At 33.9% G+C, this 25763-nt stretch overlaps 1 protein-coding gene across 1 annotated transcript in view; it reads right to left on the bottom strand.

Moving 5' to 3' along the window:
- The window catches only part of PDE3A (phosphodiesterase 3A), a 309909-nt gene that overhangs the window by 108043 nt on the left and 176103 nt on the right, over window positions 1-25763 (bottom strand). The window contains exon 2 of the mRNA XM_082351934.1: window positions 13647-13697. Coding sequence (XP_082208060.1) covers window positions 13647-13697 — 51 coding nt within the window. The remainder of the gene's footprint in view (window positions 1-13646; window positions 13698-25763) is intronic.

The raw sequence follows: 25763 nt of genomic DNA, 5'->3' as shown, positions 1-25763 counted from the left end.
TTTCCTTAAAAAGCGTTTGTTCCTTTTTTTCTTTCTTCTTATTACCATGCAGACTGTTACTAATTCAGTGCAAGCTTGAAAAAAGAAATAATATTAATATCGTCTTTAAATTACATTATAGATTTAAATGCATGAGAATATGGTTTTTGTACACTGTTCACTGTACTTTGCTGCATGTTTGAAATAATTTATAATACAAAAAGAGAGAAAGGCGTCGACTATTTGGTATTTAATGTAACACAGCATCTCATATGTTCTAACTAAGCACATAGTATGTATAATACACTGTTCATTCTGGGAAAATTGTTCACTTCCTATACTGCCTCTACCAATTAAAATTTTCATGATCACCAGCACATAAAATGGTGAAAACAGAATTTCCTTTAAACACTGGAATGTCAGAGATATTACTCATATTCCTATTTTTCCTTATTAGTATTTGGCAGAAATTCACTCTAGCTAAAACTAGTTATCGTTTTAAAGTAGCTAATAATATCCATAAAGCACTTATCAAGAAGAAAACAAAATTGTCCTAGGATTAGATTTCACAAGCGTACTTGGTACACTGGAATATTTATTTTAAAAAGTCATACAAAGGCCTAAAAATGCAATAAACATGCATCATACTGTCACGTTTTTCAAGAACCAGAGAACTGTCAACCTCCCAAATCATGATGTTCAAAATCGAAGGACTTTCATGTATGTTTCTGACCTTCTCAACACGGCTGCAACATCACGTCCTTATCTTGCTTTATGAAATGGCCTTTGCTCTATTTACTAACCCTGTTTCCCTTGGGTCTCTTTGTATCATCTTTGATAGACAACTTCTTTCCATTTCTCTGTTCGCAATCCTTTGAGAACTAGAACTTTTACATCTGTTTGTACTTCTTTAACTTTCTGACTGATCACATTGGCTTACTTTTTTTCTTTTAATTTTATTTATTTATTTCACATTGGTTTACTTTTGAAATTTCTACTCCGTTTGTCTCACCCACAATCTCCTCTTTTTTTTTTTCCCTCCTCAACTTTTTTTCTAATTGCTCTTTTAAGTGTGTATCACAGACACAGTGTAAACAACTATCGGTAGTTTGGGGGTTAAAAGGACTTGAAAAGAAAAGAATACTGTTACAAAATTCTAAAATGGAAATAGTTGTAGAAATCCAAGTGTGAACTGTCACCAGAAGTATTTAACCATCATGCCACAAAATTCAGCAAGGAAATTATTTTGATTCAAGTTTGATAACCTGCAGATTTCCAATAAGAACAAACTTGAACTTGTAACACTCGAGTTTTCCAGGAATTGGTCATTACATAAGGCATCACCACAAAAGCAAAAACAAAATAAAACAAACAAAACCGCCCCTTATGATCTGGAAAATCAAACATGACAAGAAGCTTCTTTTTTATGACCTTCCTCACCTCACCTTCACTTCCTGCTCTACCTGATGGTTTGCTTTAGTCAAATATAACCTCGTCTTAGGTTTTTGTCTCCTATGAAAATCTAATGATATTCAGCACTATCTTTTTTCATCAGTTTTATCTAAGAAGTAGAGTAAAATTTTAAAACTCCACCCCCTAAACTTCCCTTTTAAAGTATGTTTTCACAATTAATAAAGAATAAGATCTTACTCTACGTCAGAGATTGCATAAAATCCCCCAGCATGAAATAAAATTATTTCCCTCTGTCAGGTACTTCAATTCAAAGATAAAATGGACAGTTCTCAAGCTCGCATATCTTTCTTCTGTTATTCCAGCCAAGTGGAAGGCAAAACGTTAGAGCTGCAAGTCAGTTTCCAAAAAGTCTGTATTTACTTTATAGGAACTCACAAGCAAAAATACTTTAATTAATGAATTTTCTAAATGTTTACACCAAGATATCTAAAAAAAAAAAATACAGAACATAATAACAGCGGAAAATGCAAAAATGGTCAGAAACTATCCGTAGCTTAAAGTGTCAGGTATTATTATACTTACTTCCTTCAAAGTATGATTTCATAATTCAGTAAATTTGATTGTTGCTTAAGCTGTTTACAGCTCCTGCAGATAAATAGCTGTCGTCTACAGCTGCTTACTTCATTTCTTTGTTTTGTTTCATATAATGTACCAGAAGGTTCTGATTTGGCAAAAACAAGCATAAGGCAGTGCACATGTCGGATGAATGATGTCCACGGTTCCCAAGATAAGAGGGTCATTCAATAAGTATTAAACAACATGTCTACTAATCTATAAACATGGGAGGAAAAAGCATAAATGCCAGTGGCAATTTTCCCTTTTATTTCTGTGGACTTGTTTGATTCCTGTTCACTGATGTCCTTTTAGAGAGACCAAGGCTTTAATAAAGAGTGACTTACTCAAGGTCATCCATCTGTTCACCAGAAACATATGCTCTGCACAACCACTGCCTGGACAGAGCCACACCCTCTCAGGCTGCTCCCCTGACACTTGAATGCTTAAGTGTGGAAAGAGTGCATTTTCTTCCTCCTAGTTTTCTAGGACATGATTCTACTGTGAGTAATACTTCACAATGAAATGACTATGATTTTTTAAATTGCTATTTGTTAGACTTAAAGATGGAACCTGGGGAGGCTGGGGTTAGCAGATGTAAGCTTTTGTATACAGAATGGATAAACAACAAGGTCCTACTGTCTAGCACAGAGAACTATATTCAATATCCTATGATAAACCATAATGGAAAAGAATATTTAAAAAAGAATGTATATATATATATATATGTAACTGAATCACTTTGCTGTACAGCAGTAATTAACACCCCATTGTAAATCAACTATACTTTAATTTTAAAAAAGGAACCTGAAAGCTTGAAAGCATATATACTTGAAGAAGCGTCTTCCCATTTTCCTATATGTCATGTTGAAACGAATCAGTAAATATCTATTTATTCTCTTCGATATGCATGGCGAAGAGATTATGCCATAATCTCAATACTAGTTCTCAACCAGAAGCAATTTTGCCTCCCAAGGAACACTTGACAAGGTCTGGAAGCATTTTTCCTTATCACAACTGGAGGGCGGGGAGTCTGCCACTGGCATCTACTGGGGAGAGATCAGAGATGCTGAAGAAGTAATAAACTACTGGGTTGACTAGTTAAAGAGAAACACCATTTTCCTTTCTCTGAACAAAAACAAAGAAAAATGTCTCTGCGTCCTTTTGACACCATGGATGTTGTGGACATTTCCAAAATTATCCCTACCAGGACAAACTTTCTAAGACTGTGCCTTGTAAAGTTTCTCAATGCAAATTAAAGACATAACACTAAACTCTAACTAGACCAAAGCAATTTCACAGAATGAAGGGGACGGTAGCTAAAGGGTAAAATTTAAAACATCTAGAGGAGGGTTTAATGGACAAGATGGGTGTGAAATACTCATCTTTGTTTTATTTCATATAATGTACCAGCAATTTCTGATTTAACAGAAACAAGCATAACGCAGTGCACATGTCATGTGAACGATGTCCAGTCTTCAAGATAAGAGGGTCATTCAATAAGTACTAAACAAGCAGGTCCTTTCCTGCCACTAACGTACGTGAGGACAAGGCCAGTCCTAACATGTATAGGGCCCAGGCAAATATTTGGTGTGGGGCCCTGTCCACATAAACAAAATTCAAACAAATTTCACAACACGACAATAAAAACAAAAGACAAAAAACTTTCCTTGGAGGGTTGACAAAAAATGAAATTATTATTGGAACAATTTCTAAACCAGTGGCAACAGTTAGTAGATTAATATATGGAAAAGTGAAAAAGGAGAAGGAAATGCAAATTAAAAAACACTCTCTTTGCAGAAAAAGTAACATGGGCAGCCAGCTTCATCTAGGGCATGAATTATCCTCGGTAACACATTAGGCATTTGGGTGACGTAATAATGAACTCCCAACCTGCTCACATTAATCCCTTGGAATAAATTATGGGGAAATCTGGATGACAGTCTTTCTAAAATGTATTACATGGAGTTAACTTTAATAAATTTATATAGCATTATTCCAGGTATGCCTGGAAGGCATTTAAATTACTCTCACACTCTTTTATCAAAAACAAATGATTTAACCTAGAAAGAATTGATCTGTTACCAAATTAGAGCACTAGGAGGCAAATGTTTAGGTTCATGAACTTTAGTAGCTATTATTAACAGATCCATTCTCTTGAATAACCAAGTAGACAAGATACTGACTGATAATAACTTCCAATCGAAATTCATCCTTGAGACTGACTATAATCCCGCAAGAGCTAACTGATGTAGATAGATGCTGCTTATTCTAGAAGTTTTATAGTTTGGAGCTTCTAGCATGTGGTAGATAATTAAAGCCATGCTATTAAAGAGGACACAGATCATTTTTAATTTTTAAAATTATTTTTTAAAAATTGTATTCGGGACTTCCCTGGTGGCACAGTGGTTAAGAATCCGCCTCCCAAAGCAGGGACACGGGTTTGAGCACTGGTCTGGGAAGATCTCACATGCCGCAGAGCAACTAAGCCCGTGTGCCACAACGACTGAGCCTGCACTCTAGAGCCCGAGAGCCACAACCACTGAGCCCGCGTGCCACAACTACTGAAGCCTGTGCGCCTAGAGCCCATGCTCTGCAACAAGAGAAGGCACCGCAGTGAGAAGCCCGTGCACCGCAACCAAGAGTAGCCCCTGCTCACTGCAACTAGAGAAAGCCCATGCACAGCAACGAAGACCCAACGCAGCCCAAAATAAAATAAATAAATAAATAATTTTTTTAAAAAATTGTATTCAATTTATTTAAACTAAAAAAAATTAAAACAGTTCACCCATTTCTCACACTCCCCACCCCTTGCAGCCATCAGTCTGTTCTCTGTATCTATGAGCTTTTTATTTATTTTTTTTAGATTCCACATATAAGAGAGATCATATGGTATTTGTCTTTCTGTGCCTGCCTTATTTCACTTAGTGTAATGCCTTCAAGGTCCATCTAAGTTGTCACAAATGGCAAGATTTCATTCTTTTTTATGGCTGAATAATATTCCATTGTGTATATATACCACATCTTCTTTATCCATTCATCCACTGATGGACACTTAGGTTGTTTCCATATCTTAGCTATTGAAAACAATGCTGCAATGAACATGGGGGTGCATGTATCTTTTTCAGTTAGTGTTTTCATTTTCTTTGAATAAATACCCAGAAGTGGAAATTGCTGGATCATATGGTGGTTCTATTTTTAATTTATGGAAAACCACTGTCTTCCATAGTGGTTGTACTAATTTACATTCCCACCAACAGTGCACAAGGGTTTCCTTTTTCCACATCCTCACCAACACTTGATATTTGTTGTCTTTTTGATAAGTCATTCTAACAGGTACGAGGAGATAACTCTGTGGTCTTGATTTGCATTTCCCTGATGATTAATGATGCTGAGCATCTTTTCATGTACCTGCTGGCCATCTGTCTGTCTTCTTTGGAAAAATGTCTATTCAAATCTTCTACCCATTTTTAAATCAAATTGTTTTTGTCTTGCTATTGAGCTGTATAAGCTCTTTATATATTTTGGATGCTAGCCCCTTATTAGATATGTGATTTGCAAATATCTTCCCCTATTCAGTAGGTTGACTTTTCATTTTGTTTTTGGTTTCCTTTGCTGTGGAGAAGCTTTTTCGTTTGATAGTTCTGCTTGTTTATTTTTGCTTTTGTTGCTTTTGCTTTTGGTGACAGATTAAAAAAAATCATTACCACAACCTATGTCGAGAAGGTTACCACTTATCTTTTCCTCTAGAGTTTTATGGTTTCAGGTCTTACGTTCAAGTCTTTAATCCACTTTGCGTTAATGTTTGTATATTGTGTAAGATAGTGGTCCAGTTTTATGTGTTTGCATGCTGTGGTCCAATTTTTCCCAACACCATTTATTGAGGAGACTGTCCTGTTCTCTTCGTATATTCCTGGCTCCTTTGTCATAAATATATGTGTGGGTTTATTTCTGGGCTCTCTACTGTGTTCCATTGATCTATATGTCTGTTTTTATGATAATACTATAGTGTTTTGATTACTTTATCTTTGTAATATAGTTTGAAATCAGGGAGTGTGATGTCTCAAGCTTTATTCTTCTTTCTCAAGATTGCTTGGCTATTTGGAGTCTTTCATAGTTCCATACAAATTTTAGGAGTGTTTGTTCTATCCTCTGAAAAATACCATTGGAATTTTGATAGGGATTGCATTGAATCTGTAGATTGCTTTTGGGTATTACGGACATTTTAACAATATTAATTCTTCCAATCCATGGGCACAGAATATCTTTCTATTTCTTTGTGTCCTCTTCAATTTCTTTCATTAATGTCTTGTTATTTTTAATATTCAGTTCTTTCACCTCCTTGGTTAAATGTATTCTTAGGTATTTTATTCTTTTTGATGCAATTGTAAATGGGATTGTTTTCTTTATTTCTTTTTCTGACACTTCATTATTAGTGTAAAGAAACACAACAGCTTTTTGTGTACTGGTTTTATACTCTGCAAATTTAATGGGTTTGTTTCTTAGTTCTAACAGTTTTTTGATGGGGTCTTTAGGGTTTTCTATAACTGATATCATGTCATCTGCAAATAGTGATAGTTTTACTTCTTACTTTCCAATTTGGATGCCTTCTGTTTCTTTTTTTTTTTTTTTTTTTGCCTAATTGTTCTGGCTAGAACTTTCAGTACTATGTTGAATAAAAGTGGAGAGAGTGGGCATCCTTGTCATGTTCCTGTTCTTAGAGAAAAAGCTGACACAGTACAATGTCCACTGTGAGCTTGTCATATACAGCCTTTAGTATGTTAAGACACGTTCCCTCTATACCCATATTGTTGAGAGTTTTCATCATAAATGGATGTTGAATTTTGTCAAGTTCTTTTCTGCATTTATTGAGATGACCATAAGATTCCTATCCTTTATTTTGTTAATGTGGTGTGTCACACTGACTGATTTGCAGATTTGAACCATTGTTGCTTTTCTGGAATAAATCCCACTCGATCATGGTGTATGATCATTTTAATGTATTGTTGAATTCAGTTTACTAAGATTCTGTTGAGGATTGTTGCACCTATGTTCATCAGGGATACTGACTTTTAACTTCCTTTTCTTGTAGTGTCCTTGTCTGGTTTTGGTATCAAGGTAATGGTGGCCTTATAAAATGAGTTCAGAAGTGTTCCCACCTTTTACATTTTTTGGAAGAGTCTGAGAAGGATTGGTGGTAATTAGTGCTAATATTTAGTAGAATTCACCAGTGAAACCTTCTGGTCCTGGTCTTTTCTTTATTGGTCTTGGTCTTTTCTTTGTTGGAAGGTTTTTAATTACATATTCAATCCCCTTACTTATTATTGATCTGTTCAGATTTTCTGTTTCTTCATGATTCAGTCTTGGTAGATTGTATGTTTCTAGGAATTTATCCATTTCTTCTAAGTTGCCCAATTTGTTGGCATATAACTACTGATAGTAGTCTCCTATGATCCTTTGTGTTTCTGTGGTATTGGTCGTAACATCTCCTCTTTCATTTCTGATTTTTATCAATTTGAGTCCTCTCTCTTTTTTTCTTGGTGAGCCTAGCTAAAGGTTTGTCAATTTTATCTTTTCAAAGAACCAGATCTTAGTTTCACTGATCTTTTCTATTGCTTTTTTAGTCTCTATTTCATTTATTTCTGTCTATTCTTTATCATCTTTTCCTTCTACTAACTTGGGTCTTCATTTTTTCTTCTTTTCCTAGTTCTTTGACATGTAAAGTTAGATTGAGACTTTTCCTGTTTCTTGAGGTAGGCATTTATCTCTATTAACTTCCCTCTTAGAACCGCTTTTGCTACATCCCATAAATTTTAACGTGTTATATTTTCATTTTCATTTCATTTTAAGCATACCAATAGCCCAGTGCCATCTATTACCTTTTTTCCCACCAGAATATTCAGTTAATTTCTTGTATTGTAATACAATACTCTAATGACTTAGAAACATACAAACCAGAATTTCATTGTCTAAAAAAATACCTAAATTATCTGAAGACTAGATAGATCACATGTAAGCTGTTTCTTCAATAAGTGGTCTTAAGTGTAATTGATAAAACTTGGCTGGTAGTATATATACATTAATATATATGTTAATATACACACACACACTAAATGACTACAGAATCTGCTAGTCTCTAGTGATAAATAGTTTAGTATATCAATAATATACTAAATACTAAAGAACTGGCTAGTCTCTAACTATTGATAAATATGGGCCTGCTGGTTCCTAGCACGTTAAAGTGTTAGGAAGTTCACAAATTCACAAATTAATCTTTTCCCACAGACCCTTAGCTAAGTGATAAGTAAATTATTGGCTCCTTCAATGCCCTTCAACTACTTTTAAGCTTTCAAAGGAGAGCAATTTTCTATTGTTTCTCTTAACTTCCCACTGAAAAACTTTTCTTCAAGAATTCAGAGGAAAGAAAAAGTAAAAAACATAATTGCCTTCTGAGAATTTTATCCCCTGACTTCGTTTGGTATTACTGGAAATGCTGCCAGAGAAAAGAGTTCTGCCTGCTGCTGGAAGTTTATTTATCATTTAGCATCCTCCCTAGTTTGGATGATCTACTATTTGAGACCACATACTTTAAAAAAAAAAAAACAAAGAAGAAAATATCAGCCTGAAAGCTATGAGCTGACAAATTATGTCACAGAATTATTGAGTAAAGAGTAAATAAATCAATTTTAATTAAATTCTTACTGAGCTTGAAGAGTTACATGCAATTAAGTGTTGGAATTTACTTGAAGTAAGATACGTATTTTTCTATATAAATATTTGATATGAAAGGTACACCTTATCATCTGTGATAATGCACATATAATTTTGGAAGATGACATCAAATTTGAGAAAATCTTTTATTTAGCAAGCATGTAGGAGGAAAGCCAGGAGAAGTTTAACTCTATCCTGGTAATGATGAATGCCCTCAATATGAGCTGATCATTTTTATCCTCTGAGTTAAGGCTGCCTTTAGGTAAAACTATATACTTCCTTCCTGAAGGCCAAAGTCATTTAGTTCATTTTTGACTCCTCAAAGGATAAAAACAGTTCCTGACATATATTGGTGTTTTTTGCATTAAAGTAAAATACGTTAAAATTTGTCTTGCAGGATACCCACTCACATCTGTCAAAGCCCACTGCTTTCTACCAGGTATGTTCACACATCAAGTCAGTCCCGTTTTTGGAAATCTAAAACAAATATACTCCATATATTTTCTACCATTCAAGGTTTTCCACTATAATATCCCCAAGTTTATGTACCCTTTCTCTAGCAAGAAAACTGAAGTCATTAGGCTCAAAGTATTTCTTTCATTTTTGTGCTATCTGTCCCTATTTCTTCTCTCCTTTTCTGGTATAGATGTGCCTACTTTCTTTCCAAAACTTCTTCATTTGTGCTTTTTGGTGGATCTATCCAGTAGTTCATTTGAGAACATGGTCAGTTTTTCTGAACTAGGGTGAATGGCGGAGTCTAGGGTGGGAACTGGTGGAGTGTGAGAGAAACACATAAACAGGTGTCAAAGGGACCAGCCCAAAGGACGACACTGGGAGAAATTGCATTCCCTTCCCTGGACTACACTATTTTCTCAGTCCTTAAATAGGTCACTATTGAGAATTTTCAGTGTTTTCTTCTCTCTATTGATTCTCTTTCTTTGCCATTAATAGTTATTAAGACATACATCCCACCTTAGCATAAAAATAAATTTTCCTCACTTCTGTTGCCACCTCTTTCTCTTGTTTTATTGAAGTATAGTTGATTTACAATGTTAATTTCTGCTGTACAGCAAAGTGATTCAGTTTTATATATATATATATATATATATATATATATATATATATGTATACGCACACATTCTTTTTTATATTCTTTTCTATTATGGTTTATCATAGGATACTGAATATAGTTCCCTGAGCTATACAGTAGGAACTTGTTGTTTGTCACCTCTTTCTTAATTCTACTTTTCTTTTAAAACAAAACTCCTCCAAGAGACCTTTCCACTATCTCACACTAATTCTCTTCTTAATTTCTGTATTCTGCTTTCCACCTCTTCTTGACCAAAAGTGCATTCTCAGAGTTCACTAATGCCCTGCTCATCACTACATCCAAAAGCATTTCCTCCTTTTTTTGTTTTCTTGAAACTTTGGTTGTGGTCTCAGCCTTCTTCAGAGTGTAACTTGACAGTATACTCACTACTTTGGGTTCTGCATTACTTCTTCCTCTGGTCTCTAGTGAGCCCATGTACATGCTTTAACTCCCTCCCCAGGCTCCTCCCAGCCCTTACACTGAGTCTCCCTCAAGAATGAGCCTTTCTTCTGTTTTTCTCTTTTAATATCCTTCTTCTGGAATCCATTGCCTGATGTAGTTTGATTATCACACGAATGATTGGCATTCCCTAACTGACATCTTCTGCTTTCATCTGGCTACAGAGCCCAGAACGGCACCTCAAGTATTTGTCTGAAATTCCCTTTTGGAATTGTCATCTTCACTTCTCTCTTAACACTTCTAACACTAAACTCATTATCTTCCCTGTGAACTGGCCTGTGTTACTGGGACTCATTCTTCTTTTTTTTTTTCCAAAAAAATTGATGTATATTTGACTTAAAATATCTTAATTTCAGGTGTAAAACATGGTGATTTGATATTTTTATAGATTATGCACTATATGAAGTTATTATAATATCATTGACTATATTCCCTTTGCTGTGCATTACATCCCTATGACTTATTTTTTTTATAACTGGTAGCAGGGGCCTCTTAGTCCCCTTCACCTGTTTCTCCCATCTCTCTTCTACCCTCCCCTCTGGAGACCACTAATTTGTTTTCTGTATCTTTGAATTTGTTTCTGTTTTGTTATACATGTTCATTTGTTTTGTCTTTTAAATTCAACATATAAGTGAAAACATACAGCATTTGTCTTTCTCTGACTTTGTTTCGTTAGCATAATATTGAAGTACTGGATTACAAATTCTTAACCCTCCTTACTTCCTCCTCATACCTGATCAATAAAGAATGACATTCCCTGGATCATTCTTTCACAGTAGTTCCTGCAACAGTCCCTAGGCAGTAAGTGTTTATAAAGCAGTTATAAAGAAAATTCACAGAAATCCAAACAATCCCACACTTTACCAGTTCAGACTTTTCCTCAAGCTTTTCCCTTTCCCTCTTTGCACTTCTGAAACCTTACTACCCAACCTTGAAGGCTCACCTCAGATACCACCAAATTTCCCAGTTCCACTAGGCATAAATAAATACTCTGTCCCACCTAAACTCTTATCACACTTTGTTTATATACTTAATTTTACATCTACCACTCTGCCTTATATGCAAATTACCTACTCAAGTATTGCTCTATTTCCAACCATACCTTGTAAGCTCTTGCAATGCAGTAAACTTGTCACTCAGTTTTTCTTCAGTGAGACCTACCACAGTGCTATCCACATAGTAAGTGCTTAAAAACCTGTCTTCAATTAAACAAAATTGAGATGGGATTTGAGTAAGGCCTTGTGGTAGTCGTAAAATATTTAGAGATCTGTGTTCAAATGCAGTTTGTCTGAGATTCCTTTCAAAAGGCCGAAAGGCTTTAGACATATTGTCCAAGGAAATGGTAGCAAGATAAGAAGGGATCAATCATCTAAAACATAAATATACTGTCTTCCCCACCCCATCCCCCACCCCCCCACAGTGGGGAATCAGAATTAGATAAGAGGTTACTACTTTTGTGCTTAATTGATTTATCTGGAATTTCCAAAGAATAAAGTATTCTGTTGTAATTGTTATCGTTTTTATTTTTTGGTGTGTGTTTTTGCTTTTGACATTGACAATTTTTTTTTTTATCTGAGTTGAGGGTCAAGGGTGAGACAAAGGTATACTCCATTTCGAATGCTTATTTAGCTAGTTGAGAGGTTCAGGAAAGCCCTTGATGCTGATAACGGTAGTTCATGCAAGAACTTTCTAGTGCCTTTGCTTTTCAGAATTATCTCAAGCTTCTAAATATAATCAAACTTTATTTATGAAAATATTTTTCATGTGTATGTAGAATTCTGAAGTTTTCTAGCTATGTGCAAAAGCTGGAATTCTAAAAATTTTCATTCTGGGGTTTTTTTATGTTTAAAGTTAACATAAACAACGCTGTGCCTTTATGACATTATATTTCAATTTATAATGACAGAGTGACCAATCCAAACTTGAAGATAAATTATATCCAAATAGGTTATATGGCGAGTATATTATATATTTTTTCAACATATTTTATAAACTAACACTACATTACTTTGAAAGGACATGTCCTCATCAAGTTGCTTGGTGTGTTCTAAGTCAAAATGTCTTTGGTGGCAATAATCAGAAACCACAGAGTTTCTTACTGGTGCTCATCTTTACTTTTGATTGGTCTAGAATTACAAAGCATCCACCATGCATTAATTTCATCATTTCATTGCCAATCTTGCCGAAAATTCTGAGTTAAAATAGTAAATGTGTACAGAGTGAGAGTTGCCAGAGAAAATGGAGACAAGGAAGTGACAGTGAGGGAGAATGAGGCATAAATCCTTTTGGATAATCCTAATTTAATTGGACTGGTTTATATTATCTACTAATCAAATTGATAATGGACAAAAATAAAACCACAGCTATTAAACTCTCCACTAAAAACAACTGACTGACTTGGTTGTATTTTCCTAGTGACCAAAATGAAACTGTTGTCCGTGCAATCTTAATGACAGCACAGGTCACGTCAGCTTGGTAAAACACTTGGGAGACGCTCACATTTCACAGTGATCTTTCATATACAGTATCGCACAGTAAACTCTCTCTTAACCATATTTTTTAGTGGCAAATAAAACATGTGAGCAGCAAAGATTAAAATGTTCCACCCACTTAATTTTTTATTTAGCATGTTTACAGTCAGGTAAGCACAGGCTGCTAAGAGAGAAATGACTTTTACATTTCTCCACAAAATACCCTAGGAGGAGAAACAATTTTCTTAGTGTAAAACTCAGCCTTTATTCTGTCAGGAGAAGTAATTATGGAAGCAAAACAAATCCACATTGTCTAATTAGGTCATTAAAAAGCATAAATGCGTCATGGAAGCTTTTCTCCTTGCCTAAGACATAAAGTAAGACAATGAGAACAGTCTGGTAATATAGAAAGTTTTATAATTTGTTTCTTTTCCAAAATAATAGATCCTTTCATCTTTCTATTTCCCTAAGATGAAGACAGTTCATTTAGAGACAAATCTCTGTAATTAGTTCAGGGTTTACTCTCATTATATTTCAAAATATTTAACCAAAACCAGGAAGGTAGAGAGAAGAAGAAAATACATAGAAAAATTTTCAAAGGAAGGAAATAAAATCAAGAGAGTAGGTTGCTGATCAAACTGTATTCTGTAGAGACAAGATGAATATAAAATCTACATTCATATAAACACAACCAGTCTGGGATACCAGAAAGCTCTTCAGAGGAATATACTGGCATCTGCCTTTGGGATTTGAAACCTGACTTTAATTACAGCTAACTTAAATAAAAACAAATGGCATGATTCTTTTGTCTCTTCCTCTCTCTCATTATTATTATTTCATGAGTTTTAGAAAACTCATGGCTCAAAGTGTTAAGAAACAAAATGCAAAAAAGGAAAGGAAAAGAAACCTACCTGCGATCCTCTTGGCCCTCGTTTGTGGTCCCATTCTGAATGCCCCATGAGCTGTAAGATAATATAATAATGACAGTAAATTAAATGATACTTATTTTACATGGCAACTATTTCTACTCTTTCTTTTAAAGAATAATGAGGCTTTTGAAATCTATGTTTTAATAGTAGGGTATTATATTGACCTCATGAGTAAATTAACATACCTGAAGTAATACACTTCTGGTTTGATAGCTAATAGTTCAACTACTAGTTGTTGTGAAGATATTTTAATATCACTGTGTGACAAAATGAGTCTGCTAATGTACAGCTTTATGGTTGTCAGGAACATTCTAGATCAATGTTAAACCACGTTAAGCTTTATTTTCTTACCATTTAGCTTCTAGTTTATTAAGAAAATATGCTACAGAAATCTACTAGTGTAGCTTAGTCTACTGTCAAGAATGACAAGAACCAGAAGTCCAAAATATTTCAATCATTTTAAATTCTGTTTTGATAATATCACAAAAATATGAGAGTTGGAAGGAGCAAAATTATTTACTGTGAAATATGCCCCCAAAGTCACGAAATGTAAATTTTCATAAAAACAGAGACTACAAAACATTATCAAGTTATTCCCATAGTTGTAATAGTCCTGAGCTACTTTGCTTCAAAGCACAATATTTATTTATTGAAAATAACATTTATCTTGAAGAGCATTAAGAAAATGCAAGATACTAACTGAGAGGAATAAAATTCCATTTCTCTGTCCAGTACACTCACTAGTCATGTGTACCAATGGAAGAACTCCTTACTATTAAGAAGCTAGCATGCTAACAAGACCTCTATAGAATATACTTCTATACATTAACTTTTCTGTACAACAGCAGTGACTCTTCAGGAGCTATAACAAAAAACAAAGAAACTGATCACAATAGCAACAAAAAACAATATACTTTTGAACATTATTAAGAAATGTTTGATAACCATACACAGAAAATGGTAAAACTTTACTGATAAACATACAATGCTCCTGGTTAAGAAGAGTGAATTCAATAAAATTATTGTGTTCATTTTTACCCAAATAAATTTACAGGTTTAACTCAATTTCAATCAAAAGCTGTTTGTATTTTTTTTAAGAAAAAAAATTGAAAAACACAAGCACCTAAATTTTATCTGAGAGAATGAACTTCTAAGAATCAAAATATTAGAAGAGATGAAAACGCCCTAGTGGTTATTGAAGTGTATTATAAAATTTAACTCAAATTATAGGATAATGATTTAAGACTCAAAATACAAATAAATGAAATGCAGTGGACAGTTCTGAAATAAATTCAAGTACATGTAGTAACAAAAGGTAAAAAATAAAATATAAAAATCAATGGGTATTTGATGAATTATTCAACAAATGAAAAAAGAAAGAAAAAATTGGAGCTGAACCTTACAATATACATAACTTCTATATAGATAAAAAGTTAAATTTTTAAAAGATCAAACTGTAAGTATAAAATAGAATAAAATCAAGACAAATACTTAAACTACTTTGGAATATATAAAGATTTTCCAAGTTAAAAAAAAAACACAGATGAATTTATCAGGCTGCATGAAATCTTCAAATGTCTGCACAAATGTCAAATTGGCAAAATATCTGCAGTAAATGGTAGGTAAAGAATAATATCTTCAGTACACTAAGAACTCTACAAACGTGAAATAAAGACAACTCTAATAGATAACTGGAAGAAAGGATAAGGACAATTTACACAATAAATATCAAGTCAAGAGGTTTATGGGAAACAACTGACTTTGTTGGAAGTGAAAGAAATTCAGTATAAACAATAACAAAAAACTACTGTTGCCTATCTTTTAGCAAATTGATAATGTAGAATATTAGGTTAGGATTTAGGGAGATAAGTATACACATATATTGCTAGCATATAGCAAATATATATATTGAGATATATATGCATATATATATATAAAACACTTATAAATATAGACATGTACCATGTATGTCAACTTTAATACATATTACATACTACTAAAAATTCATACACTTTGACCAGTATATAAAATCGTAAGAATCTAGTAATTATAATGTGCTAATCACTGTGTTATCCAACAAAAGGGTAACTATTCAATAAATTATAGTATAGAAAAGAATATAATATAGCAATTAGAAATTGTGTCCACCTAGAGGGGTGGGATAGGGAGGGTGGGAGGGAGATGCAAGAGTGAGGGGATATGGGGATATATGTATAGTATAGCTGATTCACTGGGTTATACAGCAGAAACTAACACACCATTGTAAAGCAATTATACTCCAATAAAGATGTTAAAAAAAAAAAAAAAACTGACCTGCAGAGCCTTTTAAAAAATTACATGAGAAATGCTCATGGTATAATAAGTGAAAAATACAACTACGTCATTTTAAATTACTCATTTTTAATAAGATAGTCGATTATTGCAAGCCTTAGAAGTATTACAATGATTTAATTATAGTTTGGCTAGCACGCAATTTTGGGTAAATTAGCCCAGATAATCATCACATAAAATTGAATGCTTAGTGGATATTTCTTTAATGCTTTAATTTCTTAAATTTGTAGATTTATTGGCAATACATCTGCTACTAAATATTCATTAATACTAATTTAAAGTTAATTATAATAAGATAAAATACTAATCAACCAATGAAATAGTCTGATTCAGAAACATATAAATTAAGGATATTTAAGTAATTATTCACTAGAACTATCAAAACAATTCTTGACAATTTCAACCATTGTCCTATTGAGACTTTGGGAATATCTTTCATTAATAACAGGGAGGTGAGATGCTTGCGTTGGCAACTCTAAAGAGATGATAAACTTGAGTACTAGACTGATAAATAAAAATGATTTTTAAGCAGAAGGCTTACCTTCTCCTCTCTCTCACTATTTTATCTAAATCTTCTCAAGAAAATAGGTTATAAAAGGCTGTTATGACTATTACCCTCTTGCTAGTGAATTTAAACGAACAGGGTAACTTGGTAAATTCTACCACGCATGAGTATCACAATTAAAAGAGGTAAATACATCAGAAACACAAATTGTCATCCACCTATATGAATTTAAGGGGGAATATCTGATGATGACAGATACTAAGTCAAGAACATAACATTTCCCCAAGATCAGAACTAAGATAAGGAAAACACGGGATTCACTGCCCTCTGCCATTAACTATCTTAAAGACAATTTTTAGTCAAAGAACAAAAACATTCAAAATGCAGACTCATTTGGGCCATCACTTACTACAGAAGAGAAGATAATTTGATAATGTACAAACCAGAACTTACAAACCTCCAAAAGTTTCACTCTTCAACCTTTTATTTTAAACTTTAAAATAGTAAATTTGCCAAATGTGTTACGTATCAGAGAGAGTTATTTCCTTGCAGTATACAATAGACTAATGAGAGAGATTTAGGCTAAAGGAATTCTATTCCACTGTATCATTATATATTTATATTATCTATTTAATACCATTATTATAATATATTTGAAAGTCTGAGTTGACAAAGCATGTGGTAATATTTCAAAATGTATTTTAAAATGATACTGCTGCTACTTTTTTCTAGGTAATAAAAAGTTACATAAATCTACATGCTCTGTGAAATATCCAAAAAATAAAAAAAACTCTGACATGATGAATAAGATACTGGAATGTTCTCTATTCAATAAGAAGAAAGGCAAAGGAGATCAACAAAGATTGTATTCCCTTTGGACTTGAGGAAATCACACAAGGACTTTATCATTAAAAAAGTATCTATTGATATTTTTCATTTAAAAAATCTGAGCCAAAATTTAACATTACTTCAGTGTTGACTATACGGGGTTTGTTACAGTATCTTCCCGCATTTGTTTTTTAAATGCAGAGAAAGGTGGGGAGGGCTGGATAGGGTGTCAGGACTCTACTTGTTCCCGTGATTATTGCATACCTGGCACAGAAAGGGGAGTGAGTATCAGCTTCATATTAGTACATGACAGCATTTGAATTTTTACCCTATTTACACAGAATTTATTTTACTGTCATAAGAGCATTGTCCTCAGATCATGGATGCAGGACTAAAATAAGCATCATGTTTTCAGTAGCCTTTTAAAAAAACTATCCATAGTATGATAAACTGCCTGACTTATTTAATATTACAGATTATTTAAATTAAAATGAAGCATTTGGCTGCTGGTAAGTATTCCTATTAAAGCAGAACCTAAATGTTTAGGTTAAACATTTAACCTAACATTTAAAGCAGAGCTAAATGTTTTAGAAGTACAGAGATACCTCCCTAGCCCTACTCTCTTAACTAATGATTAGGACAAATGAAAAAAATTGGTCAGTTATAATAAATAGTAAAGAGGAGAGCTTGCATAATAAGTCAATGAATTACAGAATTAAGTGCAAACTGATATTGATGTTATATCAGTGAGGAAATTGAAACATCCTTTGAGTCCACAGGTAGGATTAGTGTTAAGTTGCAGATGTCCAATGAGGAACAGAAGTAGAATTTGTGGAATCATTTTTTTCTTTTTGCAACTGAAGTCATTTCAATGGACTACACTTTCAAGATAAGTGAACAGCAGCATGATACCCAGGCCATTCTGGGAAAAGAGACAAAAAGTTTATTAACATGACATGATACTCTTTTTGGAGGAGGAATGCTTCTGACTTTATGATCAATTGAAATGTAAAACAGAGAAAGAGAGAGAAATTGAAACTAAAAAATGAATAATAAATAGGAAATTCAAATATGTTCTGGTTGATAAAGAGTACATGGCTTAACTCAAGAAGAAAAAAATGTTTGTCTCTCGCCTTCTATAAAAAATACCTTCTTGGCTATTTAACTATGATTACTGCTATGGGTAATAACACTTTAATAAACATCTCACCAGAAGGTTTGAGGATATATAGGTCACCAAGGTTACGCCTACACACGGCAAAGAGAAGGAATTCTCCGTAAAACTGTCTATCTTTCCTTCTTTCTCAGCTCCCATTAATCAGGATGGGCAAAATGAAGATGCTTAAATTTATTCCTAGGAAATAAAATATACTTCCTTTCAGAGAAACACAATTTGCTATGTAAAGCATTTTGAAAATCCTAACTTCCTTGACACTAAGTCATTTTCATCCTTATGGAATAAATTCTTCTCTCTTTTATTTTTAATAATAAATGTCTACATCACAGCCTTCAGCTAACAGTATGTTACACAGTACTTAGTTCCAAGGAAAACAAAACTGCTGCCAAACACCGAATTTAAAAAGTTCACAGGAGAAACAAATGAGAAGTTAGCATGGAAACAAAATGGTTCTGTCCAAGCAAAGATATTTTTGATAATAGCATGAGAAACGCAGAGAGTTGAAAGTGTGTTTCTGTAGGTAAAATAGTTCCCTTTCTTGTTTATATTTTTCCCTGTGCTATGTTCTATTATTTTTTGTTTGTTTGTTAATATAAACATGAATACCTTTTTAGGGACTTTTTGGGCAAAAAAAAAAACAAACAAACCTCACCAGACTTATTACTGAAGGGATGCAAGCTGCAGGAAACCACAACTAGATGCAAAATTTAAAAAAAAAAAAAATACTTTGCATGTATTTAAAGAGGCGAGCGGTTTTAGATATGAAAAAATGTAATGATGGAGAGTTAACAGTCACACTGTTATCCTCAAGTTATTCTCAAGTAAACTATTCTTCTACTTCATTTGTTGAAAACCTACAGAATGGGAGAAAACATTTGCAAACAATACAACTGACAAGGGATTAATCTCTAAAATATACAAACAGATCATGCAGCTCAATATCAAGAAAACAACCTAATCAAAAAATGGGCAGAAGATCTAAATAGACATTTCTCCAAAGAAGACATACAGATGGCCAACAGGCACATGAAAAGATGCTCAACGTCTCTAATCATTAGAGAAATGAAAATTAAAACTACAATGAGGTATCACCTCACACCAGTCAGAATGGCCATCATCAAAAAGTCTACAAATAATAAATGCTTGAGAGGATGTGGAGAAAAGGGCACCCTCCTACACTGTTGGTGGGAATGTAAATTGGTGCAGCACTGTGGAGAACAGTATGGAGGTTCCTTAAAAAACTAAAATAGATCTATCATATGACCCAGCAATCCTAGTCCTGGGATGTATGACCCAGCAATCCTAGTCCTGGGCATATATCCAGATAAAACCATAATGTGAAAAGATACATGCACCCCAATGTTCATTGCAGCACTATTTACAATAGCAAAGACATGGAAGCAACCTAAATGTCCATGACAGATGAATGGGTAAAGAAGATGTGGTGTATATATACAGTGGAATACTATTCAGCCATTAAAAAGAATGAAATAATGCTCTTTCCAGCGACATGGATGAGATCATCATACTAGATGAAGTAAGTCAGACAGAGAAAGACAAATATATTACATCACTTATTTGTGGAACCTAAAAAAATGATACAAATGAACTTATTTACAAAACAGAAATAGACTCACAGACATAGAAAACAAACTTATGGTTACCAAAGGGAAAAGTGGGGGGAGGGATAAATTAGGAGTTGGGGGTTAACTGACACACACTACTATATAGAAAATAGATAAACAACAAGTACCTACTGTATAGCACAGGGAACTATACTCAATATTTTGTAATAACCTATACAGGAAAAGAATCTGAAAAAGAAAAAATATATATACTCATATATATATATGAATACATATATGAATCACTTTGCTGTACGCCTGAAACTAACAGATTTTAAATCAACTATACTTCAATAAAAAATAAATTACAAAAAGAAAATTACTATATTTTTAAAAACATAAAAATAACATATATACACTATAATTTATATATTATATATATATGAATATATACTCTGTATAGTACATACATGGAAGTATAACATAAAACCCTCTTTTTATGTAATCATTTATTCATTAAACAAATATTTATTGTGTGCCTATTATATGCAAGGAACTCTTGTAGACATAACCTGTATACTAGTGAACAGACCAAGATGCATCTTTATTCTCCTGGCTCTTAAAATTCTAATGAAAGGAGATAGAACATATACAAATAAACATATACCAGGTGACGATAAAGCTATAAAGATGCCTAGAGTAGCGTAAAGGATAGAGAATGAGAGGCAAATGGTGGGTCGGGGCTGGGAACAGAGCTAATTTTATTTAAGTAGATCAGGGAAGTCCTTTCTGAAAAAGTGACATTTATCAGAGACCTGTATAAAGCGGGAGAGCCAGACACACAGGTATCTGGGGGATGGGCACGCGAGACAGAAGACACAGAGGTGCAAAGGCCCTGAGATGGGAGTACAAGTGGTACAATTGAGGAGCAGCAGAGCATCCTTCACCTAAAATTTTAAAACAGTTGGATCTTTTAAATCTATATTTGGTATTTACTCCCTTCCTCTGGTATGAAATTGTCCAAAAAAGTTAGTCATGAACTCCACTAATTAAAAATAACAAAGTACATTCTCTAGAGAAATACTCATGGACCAGGGATTCTCCCTTCCCGAATCTCTTACTCAGTTTTATTCAATACAACAAGAATTTATGAAGCATATACGATATGCCACAAAGGTACCCTTGTATTAGTCATAGTACAATTTTGTTGTCTCTTTACACATGGGTTTTGTTTTTCAAGAGTCATAAAATGCATAAGGGCAGGGGCTGCCTTTTAATTGCAGTTACTATGAGAAGCCTGGGACTTTCAATTTCATAAGCAAATTAAAGCTCTTCTTTACCCTGGGCATGTTCCCTTTGGATTCTTCCCTTGGCATACTCTTTTCATAATCTCCTTAGTACTTATGTTTTTGTTCTCTAGGATTCTATGTAGGAAGATGGGCCTGGACTGCCCGCTCCCCTGCCCGCAGGGCCCACTAGACGGCAGTCGCCTGGCCTGGGACGATCTGTGATGGACAGTGTAGACCAGTGCAGCTCCCACCTAGTCCTTTTAGGGGAACTGCTCTTAATCCCTGATGTTTCTTTCCTTTGCCTCTTGTTATCAATGGGGGTCAAGGCTATATTGTGCTCCGCCGAAAAGGGAACTGAAAATCTGTAAATTTAATTATAAAGGAGGATAGATCTTTTTCAATACCATCTCTATTGGGCCTTTTGAGGCCCCAAACCCCAGCGAAGAACCCTGGAGGGCTGGGTGACAATGTGTGGGAGCCTCAGGGATTTTCTTAACAACTCTGGCCTATGGTCCAAATCAAACACAGACTTCCTGGGAGATTCCATCAGCCTCCTTCGCGTAACCCAGACACCATCAGCAGCCTCAGCTCTCACCCAGAGCCTAGCTCCACTACCACCACTTCATCACATCCCTCCACATGCTAAATCCATTCCACTCTACAAGGCATTACCAAGTGATGGGGGCGTTATTGAAGAGCCAAGGGGAGACCGGACATGATTACACCACACAGAATACTGCAAAAAGCCACTCAAATATCCACCAGGTATCTCAGAGGGTGTCACAGAGCATTTTTGTTTATTTTTTTATAGCTGTTACTACCCCTTGCCCTTTACTCCTGGCGGGGGCGGGAGGCACGGGGAGGGAAATGAGTCTTTTTCAGCTTAAAGGTCTCAACCTTTCATGCCTCAAGGATCCTCCCCCAGAGCTAAATCTCGTTTTTTATCATTCCCCAAATAATTTAGCTTTCTCCTATTCTCCCCATCTTGAATCTTCAGACAAATTAGCAGGAGAAAAAGGATTCTTTAGAACTGACCCTCCTTAGAAAGCACTGAGAGCCTGAAAACAGTAAAGCACTACATAGGACTGAAATCAAGGGATATTTTTTCCTTTCACAGTTGGTGATAACTACCTAAATTCCATTCACTTGGCAGAGAATAAATCCCTGATCCTAACTCAGCGTTCCAACCCAGCAGCCAGTGTAAATTTCATAAACACGGGGGAATGAGAAAACTTCAAATAGAAATTCAAATATTCTGGATTTCGAAATCCCAGCCTCTCTACTGTTAAGTCCTGTATCTTTTTCTGATAATGACGATAATGATGTTCCCACACTTTGGTTTAGAATGTTTCCATAATTCTATTTCTGTCCCTGTCATCACAATAACAATCACTACCCTAAACCTATATGCGGCTATTGAGGCTACAAAGCTTCCATTATTTTTACTTAATAGATCTTGACTATCTTGATTACATGGAATTTTTGTACTTTTTATTGCTAATTTGTATTTTGGGTACTATGCTACTAATAATGCAATCACAACAGTATTGTGCTTAAGCAGTGTTCCCCTATTAGATATTTTATAAAGAAATGACAATACAGTAAAACATGCTTTTGAAATTCTGCATAATATAATTAGTACTTGGATAGTCCCAATTCATATTAGCGTTATTAAAGTTTGGTGAAGTATTAAACAAAGGAACTCCATTTAACTAACATTTTCAACACATTTGAACAGAACACTTTTGTTTTGAAAGAGATTAACAGCTTTCCATGGAACACATTCTGAGGATTTTTTTTTCTTACAGTTTTCTAAATGTTTTTCTTATACATTTTTTTTTCATTATCATAGAGGCATATAATTCTTACTTTATAAATATGGAAATGAGTAAAGAGAAGTGAACTTGAAACATAGCCACTAGCCAGTGGTTAAACATGGATTAAAATTCAGTTCTGCTGACTACAAATCATATACTTTTTCTACTGTACGAACTTTAACAATAAATAATTATTGAGTTCAAACCAAGTATCAGGTCTTGGTCAACTAAGTATATTGGTAAGGAAAAAGAAAAAGACATGGGATTTGATTTGTCTTCATGGAACTCATGGTGGTAGTTAATGTGACAGATTTATTTCTACAAAATCCATTTTCCACTCCTAGTCTCCACCTCCTTTAAAAATTGAGGAATATGAGAAAAATTTAATTTCTTGGAAAATCCTATGTAAATAATATAAATTAATCATATTTTTCAATGTTGGCTATGGAATTACCTCAAAATGTATAGTAAATTATATGTCAGAGTTTAAGTTATGCTAAATTCTCTATTAGCATATCTCAGTAGTACCTATTATTCACTCCTGTATTCACTCACTCACTCTTTCATTCATACATCCTTTCAACAAATATTTATTGGGTACCCACAATATCTAGCCCAGTGTTCTATGTAAACATAGCAAATGTTGCTATTCCCAACCCTGAGGCACCACAGGATCTTGAAGTACCTTCTGAATCATTAATAAAGTCTAGCACAGTAGTCAAGCATGTGGGTTCTAGAGGCTGGATTTGTTGGTTCAAATCCCACATCTGACATGATATTCAATCTTACTAGATACATAATCTTGGACAATTTACTTAATGTTTCTGTGCCTCAGTTTCTGTATTTCTAGCATTTAGATAATAATGGCATCTAACTCTAAATGAGTTATTACATAAAGAAGGCTTAGTATAGTATCTGGTACACAGTAAGTACACATTAAATCTTAGCTATTATTTTTATCATTTTTAATAATTACATAATTTTATTTAGGTGTTAATATATTCTAATTCTTTAAGAAAAGTATAATTCAAATGACATATATGTGATTACTTTTTATTAAGCTAGAGTGGGAAAAACCCATTCCCTGACCATGGCAACATCCAATTTACAAAATTTGATCAAATCTATAAGTAAAACAAACTTCATGCATCATTTCTCAGAGTAGTATGTAACATGTAACGTGTCCATGAGGTCTACTGAGTCTAGTGAATCAGATTCAGATTTATTTTCTGTGTAATAATTGGAAAATCCAAATTTTAACATCACTAGGTCCCCTTAGTGACAAGAGACATGGAGACATGAGATCTGGGGTGGCTTAATTTTCATGAGGCACATAGAAGAGCAAAAGGCTGAGCGTCGCAAATAAACATTTGAAAAGATCAGCTGAGGAAAAAGCTACTCAAGAGTCTGTTCAATACGGACAAGGCTTGTACCTTTAGGTGGATCTATTAATTGGAAACACACGGAATTTCCAATGCAAGTGACAGGCCTGAAAAAACAAGCAAACAAAACTAAACAAGTACACCCCTCAAATCCACGCAAATGTTTCTAAAATAACCACAATAAAACGTTTTTAAGTTCTGAGCAGCAAAACAAATGCAGTTTTCTTAGGAAATATTAAACAAGGCATTGTGGCTATACTTTATTAACTCTATCAAACTTACTTCAGGTGAAACCCAAATCTCTGAGCAGCATTGAACACAGCTATAAATCTGCATTTTACAGTTTGTTAAACTACCGCTTGTATTATTTCTGCTAATTTGGGTAATTGAGCAGAAGGCACACATACAAAAAAGAGTTTCATTCATTATTTCTAGCTCTTCACCTGTGGTCTTTAGAATGGCTCTTCCTAATATTTCTCAGTTTCCCTATATACTCAGATCCCATTTATACAATGCCTTATTCAAGGCTCTTTTCCCCGGGAAGTTATTAAGACTCAGTCAAACCTCATGACATGAGGGCAACTTCATGAGACTAACCTATAAAACTGATCTTTCTTTAGAAGAAAAATTTGGAAATCCTAGGGAAAAATAATGAAATTTAGATATAGCCTCAGTTGTGGCAAAAACATTAACAAGATTCATGAGGTCTTACATTTGGATAGCTTTAAGGTTTTTTTTCTTTTTCTTAATCAAACATTCTCATATATTGCATGTGGTATAAACAGCATACAATTTCTTAAATTGTAGCATTAAAATTAATAATGTGTGCTGGAAAATGGGAAAAGTACTTTGATCTCCAAAACACTTACTTTTCTGGACCTATAAAAATATAGATATGTTACTACTTAGTTTTTAAGTTGTTACGTATAGCAACAAAACTAACTAAATCAGAGAAAAATTTCCACTTAAACCATCTTTCTTAGAAATGGTCTTAAAAATCAATAGCGTGAGTTTTAAAAATAAATCTCAATAATACACGACTTAAAAAATTAAACTCAATTTAAGTCTGATAAATGACATAAAGTACTGAATTCATTTTCATATGATTTCCTCTTAATGCAAAAGTTACTTTTTTCCAAAAATGTTTTTTGTAAAAAATATAAAGCCTTATTTTATTCAATGCTTAGCTACGTTTTTCATCAGTG

Source organism: Balaenoptera borealis, assembly GCF_965194805.1.
Source record: "Balaenoptera borealis genome assembly, chromosome: 13".
In the NCBI taxonomy this organism is placed as follows: Eukaryota; Metazoa; Chordata; class Mammalia; order Artiodactyla; family Balaenopteridae; genus Balaenoptera; species Balaenoptera borealis.
The sequence above is the reverse complement of the archived record's forward strand: the minus strand, read 5'-3'. Positions and strand labels throughout refer to the sequence as shown.